Genomic DNA, 13,298 nt, shown 5'->3' with positions numbered 1-13,298 from the left:
CAAGATAAACTCTGACAACTTTCTGAAATAAGAAATACTTCCATAAGATCAGTTCATCAGTGGCAAAAAAACTTAGTTGTGAAAGCAGAGATCAAAGACATCACATGTGGTCTTTGAACTCCTGAACACCAGTTGGCACTGAACTGTTTTACCCTCAGTCATCACCACAGCCTGTTTCTGTGACTGTCACCACCATCACTCCACACGGTAGAATTGCTGCCTTCTTTGAAACTCAAACCAAACAACCTCACAATTCATCAAAGAATGGTCCATTACACATTCCCAAATTTAATAATCCATGTGGAAAACTTAGAGAATGTGTCAGAATATATGAACATCAGTATTCTTTGAAGCTGTCATCTGCTATTCTTCTAGTAAATAGATGACATGTGGCCGCACCGTCTAAAGGAAACCAGAACTGTTCCAATTACATTAGGAGATCAGGCTTAGAAGGGCTACCGGGTTGGGGTTTAGTAGTGACACTTGAAACACTGGGAACAATATTTTACATTTAAACTTTGTTTATATTCAAGCAATAGCTGAGAGTATTCTGTAATAAAAACAATAAAATCTCCCACTACATTCCTATTTACACTTAAAAAGATACTCATCCATAACTGTTTGTTAGATTTACTGGACTGGAAAGGGAAAAGAGCGCATTTACAGATAATTCCAAATAAGCGGATGGAACTTTTATGAGCCTGAGAATATATAAGAATATATAGAATATATATAATAACATATATAAAAATTCTTATATATAAGAACTCGTACCAGAATCTTTGTATTGTTCCAGAGCACTAAACCCCACCCCCAAAAAAACAACCAATCAATCAACTAAACCAAAAAACCAACCCACAAGCCAACTTTTTTCTGAACTGTATTACTCAGTCCAGATTTCACTGAAAGGTCTATGGGGGAATATACTGTATGTGAAGATATTCATCTTTCCTACAGATGTTTTTAAGAATGGAGGTTTGGCATTTTAATTGGCAAAATAATGTGGAAATGTTTTAAGTATAATATTCTAAATGTCATTGTAACATAGAATATAAGTTCAAAAAGACAGGTAAGATTTCTAATTTCTTACAACTTGTTCTTTATAGAATTTCCATCTAGAAACAGCTTTATTTTTAACTGACTAAAAATTTTAAATCAATTATACTCTACTCCAGAGCTATAACTGGTGTTCCCCAAATTAAGATATTTAACTGCAAAATATGAAATGACTCAATCTTTTTTTCCAATTCAGAACTGAAACTATAAAATTATGTAGTATCTGCTATCTACAATGGGGTTTTTGGCTTAGTGTTTTTGCTGTTTTTTAGAACACAAATCTGAATACCACAAAGTTTCCAATTAACAGAGAATATACCATCACATTTAAAGTTATTATGATCTTTTTGTGTAGCATGTACAAGCAGCAATTTTTTTTTCTAAATTTCCATTCTTGCAAAAATTAATATTGCAGAGTAAAAGTCATGTATTTAGAAGATCATTGCAAAATTTGCAGAGAAATCTAAAACAAGTCATAAACCCTTCTCTTACAGAAGTACTCTAAGCTAGGCATGAAGAAACATGTCATTGTCAATAATCACCCTCAAGACAGAACACCAACCATAGCAGAACTGCAGAGATTGTAAAATTCTTGAATACCATCATCAGAATCCACACACAGCACCTCAGTTATAACTGGTCACTCAGCTACTGGTGTTAGAAACAATCAGAAAGGATGAACTTTAGATCTCTTAATTTTTATTTTTTTAAATTCAGCTCAGTGACTCTCTAAGAACATGTGTTTTTACCCTGGGGGCATCCCTTCCCACAGGTCTTTATACTGCTCCATTACAGTTCCCACAATAAGAAAAGGATGAAGGCAAAAGCTTTCCCTAGAGTATGTGCACCCTACACCTCAATCCAGCATGATTCACATGACACTTCTACTAACATGTTATTTTTAATCTTTCTACACACTGTTTAAAGAACTTTTAGCAAAATTCTGCTTTTCACACTGAGTTTGAACCACTGTAACAAGTAGGATAAAAGTCAAAAGAAGCGTTAAGTTTAAAACAGGAAACAGGTGAGACCTCAGGGGACAGGTTAGATCTATTTTTCTAAAAGGCAATTATCCAATTTCTTCTGCCTACCCTGAAAGAAGTGGACCTTTAAAACTAATTACAAAGACAAAATCAATACACAGAAATAGTGGCATTTTTTTGATACTCACCTTCTCCATCACCAGGTCAATCATGCTGATCTTTGAATTGTACAGTATTTTCCCATGTAATAGAGGTTTCAGGAAAGTCCATAGCAAAGCCCCATTAGGAGCCTGCAAAATCTCCTGATAAAACTTCAAGCAAAAAGGAGCTGCAAAAACAAAGACAGACTCACATTTAAGATAGACAGCACAGGTGAGATTGAATTTTTTTATTCAAATAAAAGCTTGAATTTTATTTAGAGTCTACCACAGCACCATGACAAAAACTGTTACCAGTGTTTTGGTAACACCATCCAGCTGCCACTAAGTTATCAGTACAGGCCCCTATAGAAATTGTTTAAACACAGTCTAAGATAGTATTGAGGATGCAGAATTCTAAACACTGAAATGGAAAAAAAAAACAAAACAGAAGCTAGAGTTCCTCACATTTCTGAAAAGCAGCCTATGAATCGCACCTATCCTAAGTGCTACATTAGTGCATTTTAGAGCAGAAGGACATATGCAAAACATCTGCCCACAAAAGTGAATTCAAAGGGAAGAGTTACCTGAAAAGAAAAAAAAATTTCTTCCACACTGTCCATTGTTCTCTAGCTTTGGATTTCTATATAAGAAAGAAGTACGAATATACAAAATCCTTCACAAATACAGACTTTTCTTTTTGTATATTCTTAAAAGAACCTATCAAAAAGGCAAAATTTTGATTTGAAAAATCTAATTAATTGTCTTTTCCATTCCTTAAGTAAAAAACATATTCCTACATCACATAGGCTACTAATGTATTAGGGTGTATGTCCTTCAGAACTAGGATCTAAGGAATAGTTTCCAAGATATCCCACTGCATTTGTACTCATGTAAAGGCAATGAGTTCCTATAAGAAATATTTCCATTTTTATGCCAAACTCAAGTTTTGGGGGTTTTTATTATTTATTACAAGTGTTTTCAAAATAACCTGTTTCTAGTACTCTGAAGAAATATTAAATAATATCATTAACTCTCAAGGAAGACAAATCTTTTTACATAATGGAAAACTAGGCCAAAAGCATTTAAACTACTGACAAAAGCTAAAAAAAGAAGTGTCAGAAACATTTCATCAAGAAAGGCCAGTTCTTTGACCAAATTTTTACTTTCTTGAATGAAACAATCATTACTAAACATAATCCTTGCAAAACAATAGCAAAGAAATAAGAGGCTACAAGTTGGCTAGACAGAAATGTCAATATACTAAGGACACAGACTTGCTAATCTGGGTTTGCTGTGATCTTCAGAAAGTCATTGGGAAGTATTTGGTAGGTGCTAAATACATACAAGTTAATCACTGTGAAGTGGTATGAATCAAGTTTCTGTGGCTTCATTTTTTTTAAAAATTTTCATTTTCCATTGCCCCATTTACAAATTTGTAAAATATGGACAACAGTATTAATTCACTTATTGAAGTGCTGGAACTAACTGATGCCTTAAATATTTCAGAGTCCCATGGGAAAAAGTTCTCACAGCACAGAAGAGTTGCAACAACCTGGAAAAAAAGATCAAGAAACAGTGCTTCTGGCCTAAACAGCTTTTAAAGAGACTAAGCTCCAAACAATCTGTCTAATCAGCCATCCAGCTGACTTCATTCTTCCAACAGGAAAGAAAAACAGAGCTGCCTGCTTACTACTACATCCCACACATGCAAGCGAGAAGGCCAAAACAGAGCTCTGGCTCCCTCCCAAGGGTCCCAGGCAAGACAGGAGCAATTTCTGCCTGTAGAAATCAATAGATGACAGAGGCTTCCCTAGTGACACTCTATCACTGTATTCTTCTCTTACACAGGGCTGCCTGAGGCACTAACAAGGTTATTAACAATATTAAAATTAATCAGGGTAAATCGAACATGTACTGAGGAAAGGAGCAAAGGTCAAACTACATGAGAGCTAAGGGATTTTTCTGAACACTTGACAAATAGAATAGGAATATCAACCATTAAAAAACTCATTCTATCTGGACAGTTTGCATCAATAATGCACAGCTTTGTGTTCACTGAAGATTGAGAATTTATTGCTGCTTGCCTATCTTGCATCTCTAAGATATATTTTTAATACCAAGTGCTTAAAAAATTTTAATGAAATTGTCTCAAAGACAGGAATACCCTTGTCTATTATTTGCAAAGATAGAAAAAACAATCTCTTCTGTCTCACCTGCAATTATCTCATAGCCACTTAACTTTCATTGATCAACACTTTGTGCTCAAGGTGGCAGTGTCAATTGAGATGTCAGTGGGTATATAGACACTTCCATTTAAGTGGGAAAAAATTCTCTTAACTCTGAATTCATACTGCAACTTGTCATTGATATTTTTTTCTTACTTGAGTCTTCAGGAATGCCATATTTTGCCATATTGTCCTCCAAAAGTTCCATGATTCTGGGCATATCTATGAACAGGTTTACATTGCTGAAAAATGAAGATTCTTCTTTACATACTGCCTTAATTACAGACTCTAGGGATCCAACGGCTGAACTTCTGAACTGCCCACCCTGCAAAAACTAGAACAAATGAACAAAAACACAGATGTATCAAAGTTGGTTTAAGTAGCTTCAAGGAGTAGCCCTGGTCTGTTTATATTGACATCTAAGAAAATTGACAAAATTAAGCTGTTGAAACAGCCTATTAGGATGAGGGCCTGCTGTGCTCGTTTCTGTTCTTCTGATCACTACTATTAGGGTGAAAGTTAATGTAGTTTTAATTGTCAGAATACTCGGTGAAAGACAGTAGCATAAGGTACTACATTGAAACTAGAAAAATACTATGTAGCAGTTAGGTAGGAAAGGAATGAAAATAGCAAGACAACTGGACTACAGACACCCTGATTCCAATGCCAGTTTTCACAAAAGGTGCTCTTCTGGTAGATTATTGTCACAAAAGCAGAAGAAACAACTAAAACTATTTTGCTTTGAATATTTACAGTGAGGATGGTTTCTAACATGAAAAAAAAAATTAAATATTCAGATGCATATGCCCTAAAAGCCTATTTTTCAAGTACATCTTTTAACTTGTTATATGTGCTTAGTTTTGCACATCTTGAGTCATACCAGCGTTTATTATTGCCATTTGTTCATGACTAGCATACTTCTAATGAGGAGAGAGTGCAATCTGATTGCTTTTATGGCTTAAGCACCATCATTCACCACATTCAAAAAGAAAGAAGAACAACAATAGTCTCATCATCTTTGCAGCTCCACATTTCATATAATGGGCTCAATTGTAAGTGATATCTCATGGAAGGCTGTACAGGTGCACAGCTCTAAGAGGACACAACGACAAGGCTGCTGTGGTACAACTGAAGAGTGCACTGGCTCGCCTGATACTCATTACTGCTGCAGATGTTTGTTAAGAAAGGTATAACAAGACTATCAGACATCATTTGAAGACTCCATAACTGGCAAGTAAAAAAAACAGTGTGATATGTCAAGCACACACATTCAGCACTCAAAAAAATTAGCATTTTATAGTAGAAATTTTTTAAACAGAAGAGTCAATTTTCAAAGTAATACAGCACCTTCCAAAAAGGCATAATCACAGACAGTTTGGAAATTGCACTGCTGGAAACAGTTTATCCTGATCGATGCATTTATTGAAGTGCCAGGTGCTTCTTTAGTAATCCTGGAGGAATATTAGTGTAGTTTAAAACTCAGTGTTAGCTGCTCCCAAAATCTTACTTTTAGGATACACTTTCAGCATAGAGAAAAGTAAATAAATAATATCCATATTTCATAATAAAATCATCCACAGCCCTTGAATTAATCTACTGGCATGGACTTCACTGGAGAAATAAATTTTATTTATGCACAATGCTGCATAAAATTGGTTATGAATCTTCATTAGTGACTATTTGCACTAGAGGAATAAATGAGGCTTATTTCAGTTAAAGAGCACAAATGTGCTAATTAATTCCAGTTCAAATCAAAATAACTTAAATTCAAATAATGAATATTCATGTGGTAATCTTCCACTAACAGGTTGATTGTACTCACTGTCTTTCAACTAAATATGCACTGGCTTAAAAAATATGTTTCTTATAGTTTGGCTTTGATAACGTATGAGAAATATATAGTATGGATTTCACCAAAAATAAAAAAGTCTTTGATCTAATTGGTCTATTTTAAACTGTATAAAGTATGGATTAATCAGTCTAGATTACAGCTCAACAACCAGCCTCCTACAAACTAATCAGTCAAGCAAGTCACTGTAACAAATTCATGGAAGAGGAAGGCTGGTATGGAAGATTAAAAGATTATCTGGAACAGGATTTTCAAATGAAGGCAGAAGCCTTACAGCATAGGAGCTTCTGACATAACCAAAAAGCTGTGTGCCTAAAAAATGTTATGAATAAAAACAAATTCACATGGAATAGAAATACCAGCTACTCAAAAAAAGAAACTTAAAAGTTATACTGAGCTACATCTTGCATATAAATCTAAAATACATTCCAAATCATTACATTAGAGAGAAAAAAAGAGAGAGGAAAAAAAAATGCAATTTTCCTGGAAAACTACAAGGAGCTTAAAGATAATTCAAAATTTGATGAAACCAAAGGGCTAAAGGAAACAAATTCAGAGAAACAGATAATCCTAATTATTGGGAAAAACCATAAACAGAATAAAGTCTTTTCTGTTGTGAAACTGACAGAATCAGGGGGATAACAGAAAAATTGCTAATTTGATTAAACAGTTTTTCAGAAGGCTATCAAATTTAAATGGCACTAATTGAAAAGTAGAAAAATCATATACATTCAAGAATGAATAATAAAATCATCCAGGACATAATGGATATCTGGTTCTGATATTTATTAGAGCAAGATATGCAGTAAATTTTCAAGTGGAGAACATTAAAGACAAGAAACGTTTAAGTAAAATTTAATGCATTTTCAAGTTATCATTTCTGACCAACACAACGTACTTATGTGAGTGGCCAATCCCTTTCTCCACATAAAAGGTACAATGCTGACTCGAATTTAGGTGAACTCTAACAACCAACTAATGTTCCTCCTCTAGAAAATATCAATCATCATTAATCCAATTGCTGATTAATAGTGGTGGGTAAAAAATGGCATTAAGAAGATATTGCAAGGAGTCTGTTAACAGGAAAAAAAGCACAGGATTACAGAGAAGTTATTAGTGTTATTCCTGTGAGCCCTGGAAGAAGCAAATTGTCTAATTTTTCCTATCATTTAATGCAAGAAGGCATTGCAGGAGAGAAGAAGATCAGAACGCAATATGGAAAAAACACAAATACCTAATTCAAAGAAAATTGAATAAAAAGATAACCAATACAAAATATTATTTATCAACTGAAATCGTGAGCTGTTGCTATAACATGGAGGTCACCTCAGTATATCTTTCATCCTTAATCATATAAGAGACAAAATTCTGTGCAGTTTATGAAAAAGTTGAATGCAAGTTTAGGAAAGTCATTTTAGTAGGCATAGAAAAGAATAAGCAGGTTAAAAGTATCATCAGTTGTAATTCCCCTCAAACAGTGTACACATCTCTTCTTCCAGACATTCAGGGTTAGCCTTAACCAGCATGCAAAAACAATGCTGGGTTGTCTTAAGCAACTGAAAGCCTGATATAAAAGGAAAAACTAAAGCAAAAAACAAATACCAAAACAAGTAATTTCAACTTATCAAAACAGAGAAGGACTGTGATTGGCCTTCCACAAGCATATGAGCAAGCCAGAGAAGTCAAATATGCTAGAATATTTTTGATATAAGAATAAAATAGTAGACACAAATAAACCTAAGTCAGAATTTTATTCATTTAAAACCCCGACAGGTTCAACAGACAATTCGTTCAAGTTAGTGGAGGGATTACAGAGTGAGGTCTCCCCTAACAATTAACAGCATTCAGCAACTCAGGAAGTCCCCTGCATCTTATCTATCGATGAGTGAGAAACACCCAAAAAATTAGGTATAAAAATATAAGTCAATAATTTCAAACAGCAAAACACAAGCAAAAATCATTATTGAAATCAGCAGTGTTTTTCCTCAGGGAGTTATCCACTCACTCAGTGTTTTTAACAGTAGAATCTGGCACCATATTCCAGTTATTGCTGATGGGTAGATAATCAGTTTTTACATCATCTTTTCTTATAATATGTGTACCTGCACAGTTGACAATTACTTTGTTAGCTCTTTCATTATAGAAGTAATTTTTTTAAATCAATGTCTTTCTGACAAAGGTCTACATATTTTATGCTGAAAATATTTACATTCTTTATCTGATAATCTTTCCATGTCACTGAACTACTTTCCTCTTGGTAATCAAGAAAAAAAAAAAAATCCAGAAGAATGAACTCTTTCAGAAATAGAAGAAAACATTTAAGGAGGCTAGTGTATAAGAGATGAATGCACTTCAGTGGAGCACTTATTCAATAGCACAAGTTTGGTGACCATAGAAAAGAAACAAAAAATAATCAATAATTAAAACTTTTTGCAAAGTATAAAAAAAACCAAGTTAAACATGAAAAAAAAGACACACTTTTACTGGTCTTCAAAATTTAAAAAAACTAAAAGAGTTATGGAGACAGAAGAGCCCTTAAAATCACAAATGTAATTTATTAATAAAATAAATAGTCACTGATTATTTTAATCCTCCACAAATTATTAGGTGACCAAAAAGCCTCAGCAACTTCACAAGAATAGGGGATTTAGCAAAACATTAGAAAATAAAGACTGTGTTCAAAAAAGTGATCAAAAATGGTTAGAACTGAAAAAGAAAAAAAAATTCCAATATCCGTATAGGATAATAGGGGTGGCCACTGAGCAAAGTTTAAAACTGTGAGCAGATGGCCCTCTGCTGTTCCATTTGTTCCTTTGCAAACTTTTTTTAAACAGCACTTTTTGAGAGGTTCTTCTATCAAATAAGGAACCTTGGGATTTTAGTCCAAAAACAGTATTTTGTTTGCTGGAAGGGAAGTGTGACACAAACAGAGCTAGTTTAATGAAAGCAATAAAAATGCAAGTGTCTGATGACCATTCATTAGGGCAAGCTGAAGAGCTACCCCAAAAAGAGAGGCTCAAAAACCAAAACTGATAGATGCACCAGAACAGCATTTTTCAACATGTCTCTATCACACAGATTAGATCTTGAAAAATGTATCACTAAGGAAAATAGTACTTCAGCAGCATTTACTCTGTACTCTAGCAATAAGCCAGATTGCACTTTTTACCACTGTGGGATCTTTTAGACGTTTGCAGTTTTAAACCAGATTCAGTCCTCAGGTTTCCACAAAGGACAGCAAACCCAAAAGGTAATACCATAGGTCCTCATATGAAATTGGAGCCTGCTTAGAGACAGTAATCTTTCTGATGATTTATTTAACACTAGATCCACCAGTGCTAGCTGTGTAGATGTGCATACAGCAACTGCCCTTAAAGGCAGGGATAAAAGAATAGCCTCAGTCACACATCAGGCCACTATTTTTTCTTTTTAATGTCAAGTAGAATTACATCACAGAAACCACTTAGGTGACACAAAAAACACGTGGCAGATACAAGAATTGTCTAAGCTGTCTTGAACTCATTTTCTTTAAAAAAGCAAAGCTGTTTCTTGTAAACAAAATACTAATTTGCTCTTAAAACAAACAAATCAACCAACAAAAAAACACTATTAGCAGAAAAGGCCTGGATACCTATCTCCAAAGCACAGATAATAGATAATAATGTTAGTCAGTTGACAAATAGTGAAGTAACTTAGACTAGGATCTCATAAATTAACAAAAACCAGAGATGACAGAAACAACACATCAGTAGTCTCAAAATTTTCTGACTGCTTGAAAGAGACCAAATGATTCTTCCTAGTGTTTATGGAGTCTTTTCTCTACATTCTTTACTTTCTAGGAAATAATTTCTATTAGTGTGCTTCCTTACTAAGCACATATCCCTACCTAATCACCTCAGAAGGGGAATTAATTTTGCATACTGAAATCCTACTCATACCTGCTGCAATGTGGAGATGTCAAGCACACCAATATTTTGAATTCCTTGAAGGAACACTGGAAGCTTTTCCATGACATGGTGGACCTTATTGAGAAGTGAACTGATACTAGAAACCACATCTAGTAGCATATTTAAGATATTGCCAATCTCAGGTGGTATCTGAACCTTGGAAAAGAAGAAGAAAAAAAAAAACCACAACAAAAAATTCCATTTAGAAAGAAATGTTAACCTTTTAGTGAAACACTCAAAACTATTCAGTCTTTTTCTAAAACTGATTATACAATGTTCCTACAAACCATGTTCAGCAAAACTCCTTTTAATATAATTCCCCAGTTACTCTCAGATTAAGCTCAAGAGAAGTTCTCTGTAATGTTAGACCTGACTTATGAAAAATCTTAAATTAATATTCAGCGAACATGTTTACACCTACCAAGTTGAAGAGAGCTTTCCACCCCAAGATGCTAATGGAATCTGCAACAATCTATCCTTTTAATTCAGTGTAAATGGAAACTTTCTTTCACCGCTTTCAAAACATTTAATGCAATAACTTCATATTTTAAAAATAATTTATAAGTTAAATTAAAGCTAGAAACTACTTATATTGTTTAATATGACTCCTAAAGTAACTAACTTTCCTGCCACATTCTTCCTGCCTTTGAATTTTTCATGCCCAAAATAATTGTGTGCATTTTATTACCTACTTGACCTAAGTTCAATTGGCTGTTTGCTATTTCCACCATGCAAATTTGTCATTAGGGATTTTCCCTCTATTCCCTTTGCTTTTGGGGATTAGCTAGATGATACAATAATACAAACTGATTCATTGTTACCTGACTATGCAAAATAATAAAACCACTATAATCTCATTATATAGTTTCAGTTCTTCCTCTTATTAGCTATTTTATTCACCTTTGTTTTCCTACTTTAATGTCTGTGCTTGATTTTCTTCTCAGCTTTACCACTTTACCAGCTATTACATAGTAAAGATAAAAAAAAAAAATTAAAGACATGCATAGAAAAAAAATCTTATTTGGTTAAAAAAGTAGCAGAATTTCTGTTATAATTTAGGATGAGCTGACAACATTTTTCACTCTTTGCTAGGACTTGATTAGGTTTCTGTTGAGTTCAGCAGAAACGCTCAGCAGAATAAGCACTGGTTTATTTTCTTCTTTCCCCCCTACTAAGTTTGCAGATAATTCAGAAAGTAAAACATTTTCTTTTTCATCTGGTATCTTTACCTGTTGTGGGAAATTGTCGTGTTTTTAAAATCCTATGTCTAACCTGCTTACCTGAGCATGCAGCACCCAGAATACAATCAGACCCCTATGGCTTTAGAAGAAACCATTCTTCCTCACATATAAGTTATAAGTATGTTTCAGCTATTCATGCTTAAATTTTGTGTTCTGTCAATCATTTACCCCCAAAAGAACTAAACTATCCCATCTAATAATTATATTCCAACTATCCCATTCAATAATTCTGCTCTTACAGATAAAACCATTATCTCACTGAATACTGTAATAAATTATTGTATGTATTAAAAATTCGGAGAGATATAAATTAAATGTGTTTGTAACAATGTAAAATATAAAATGTAAAAAAACCCCGCTTCCCGGGGGAAGTCTTGCTCAAAACCCAATTTGTGGCAAAGTCATGGGAGGATATCAGAAGGAAATTAGAAAAGATTGACGGGTGGCAAGAGAAAAGTTTACAAGAGCTTCTAAGAGAAGCCCAAAAAATATATATGCGAAGAGAAAATGTAAAAAAACAAAAACTTCAGGCCAAAATTCTAGTGGCCGCGGTAAAAGAAGTACAAAAACAAGAACAAATACATGGTAAGACAATACCGAAAAAGCAAAAGGGGTCTCAAAAAGACAGTCAGGCTCCTCGAAAGGAGCCTCCAGAGTGTTTCTACTGTAAAAAGGTAAGACACATCCAACGGGACTGTCGACAAAAAAAGAAGGATGAAAAAGTATTCCAAGAGGACTAGGGAAGTCTTGGGCTCTTCCAGATGGGGACATTAACAGCAAAGGAGCCCTTGATAAAATTAAAAGTGGGTCCCCATCGCCAAGAAATAGAATTCTTGGTTGACACAGGAGCCGAAAGAAGCACTCTACAGAAATTACCTATGGGGTGTGTAGCAAGCAAGGAAAAGGTGGTTGTGATTGGTGCGAAGGGAGATCCTTTCAAAGTCTCTGTAATAAAAGACGTTGAAATCGAATCTCAGAATAAAATATGTTTAAGGAACTTATTATTAGTAGAAGAAGCCGATTATAATTTATTAGGAAGAGACATGATTGTTGCATTAGGCATAAATATTGTTGTGAAAAATTCCAAATTGGTAATAAAAATATTCTATCTGACTCCAAAAGATGAAAAAGAGATCGATCCCCGAGTGTGGCATTCCAGAAGGGAAGTGGAGAAATTGAATATTACCCCCATCAAAATTAAAATAGAAAACCCGGAAGATCCCATAAGGATCAAACAGTATCCCATCCCAATAGAAGGGAGAAGGGGTTTGAAAATAGTAATTGATGACCTTCTCAGGGGAGGTACCCTCGAACCTTGCATGTCCCAACATAACACCCCCATCCTTGCAGTAAAGAAAGCAGATGGGAGTTTCCGACTAGTTCAGGACCTGAGAGCAGTAAATGCTAGAACTCGAACCAGGTTTCCGGTAGTTGCCAATCCTTACACTTTACTTAACAGACTCTCACCTGAAGATGTATAGTATAGCGTAATTGATTTGAAAGATGCGTTCTGGACCTGTCCTTTGGATGAAGGAAGTAAGAACCTCTTTGCCTTTCAGTGGGAGGATCCAGACACTAACCGAAATCAGCAGTTAAGGTGGACTGTCCTCCCACAGGGATTCGTGGAATCCCCGAACCTATTTGGACAGGCTTTGGAACAACTACTCACTCAATTCATTCCAGAGGAAAGGACAAAATTGCTACAGTATGTAGATGATTTGTTAATTGCCAGAACCACGGAAGAACGAGTGAAAAAGAGTACGATTTCCTTGTTGAATTTTCTGAGACAAAAGGGTTTGAAGGTATCAAAATCCAAACTGCAATTCACAGAGCCCGAAGTAAAATATTTGGGTCATT

General features: G+C 34.6%; 1 protein-coding gene across 1 annotated transcript in view; it reads right to left on the bottom strand.

Annotated features, from left to right (window-relative positions):
• The window catches only part of ABCA13 (ATP binding cassette subfamily A member 13), a 202,523-nt gene that overhangs the window by 139,374 nt on the left and 49,851 nt on the right, over positions 1–13,298 (bottom strand). Inside the window, exons 15-17 of the mRNA XM_033519359.1 lie at positions 10,192–10,356; positions 4,561–4,738; positions 2,228–2,367 (exon numbers count right to left, since the gene is read on the bottom strand). Coding sequence (XP_033375250.1) covers positions 2,228–2,367; positions 4,561–4,738; positions 10,192–10,356 — 483 coding nt within the window. The remainder of the gene's footprint in view (positions 1–2,227; positions 2,368–4,560; positions 4,739–10,191; positions 10,357–13,298) is intronic.

This window comes from Parus major, chromosome 2 (assembly GCF_001522545.3).
Source record: "Parus major isolate Abel chromosome 2, Parus_major1.1, whole genome shotgun sequence".
Taxonomy (NCBI): Eukaryota; Metazoa; Chordata; class Aves; order Passeriformes; family Paridae; genus Parus; species Parus major.
This window is presented reverse-complemented; position numbering and strand designations above follow the sequence as displayed.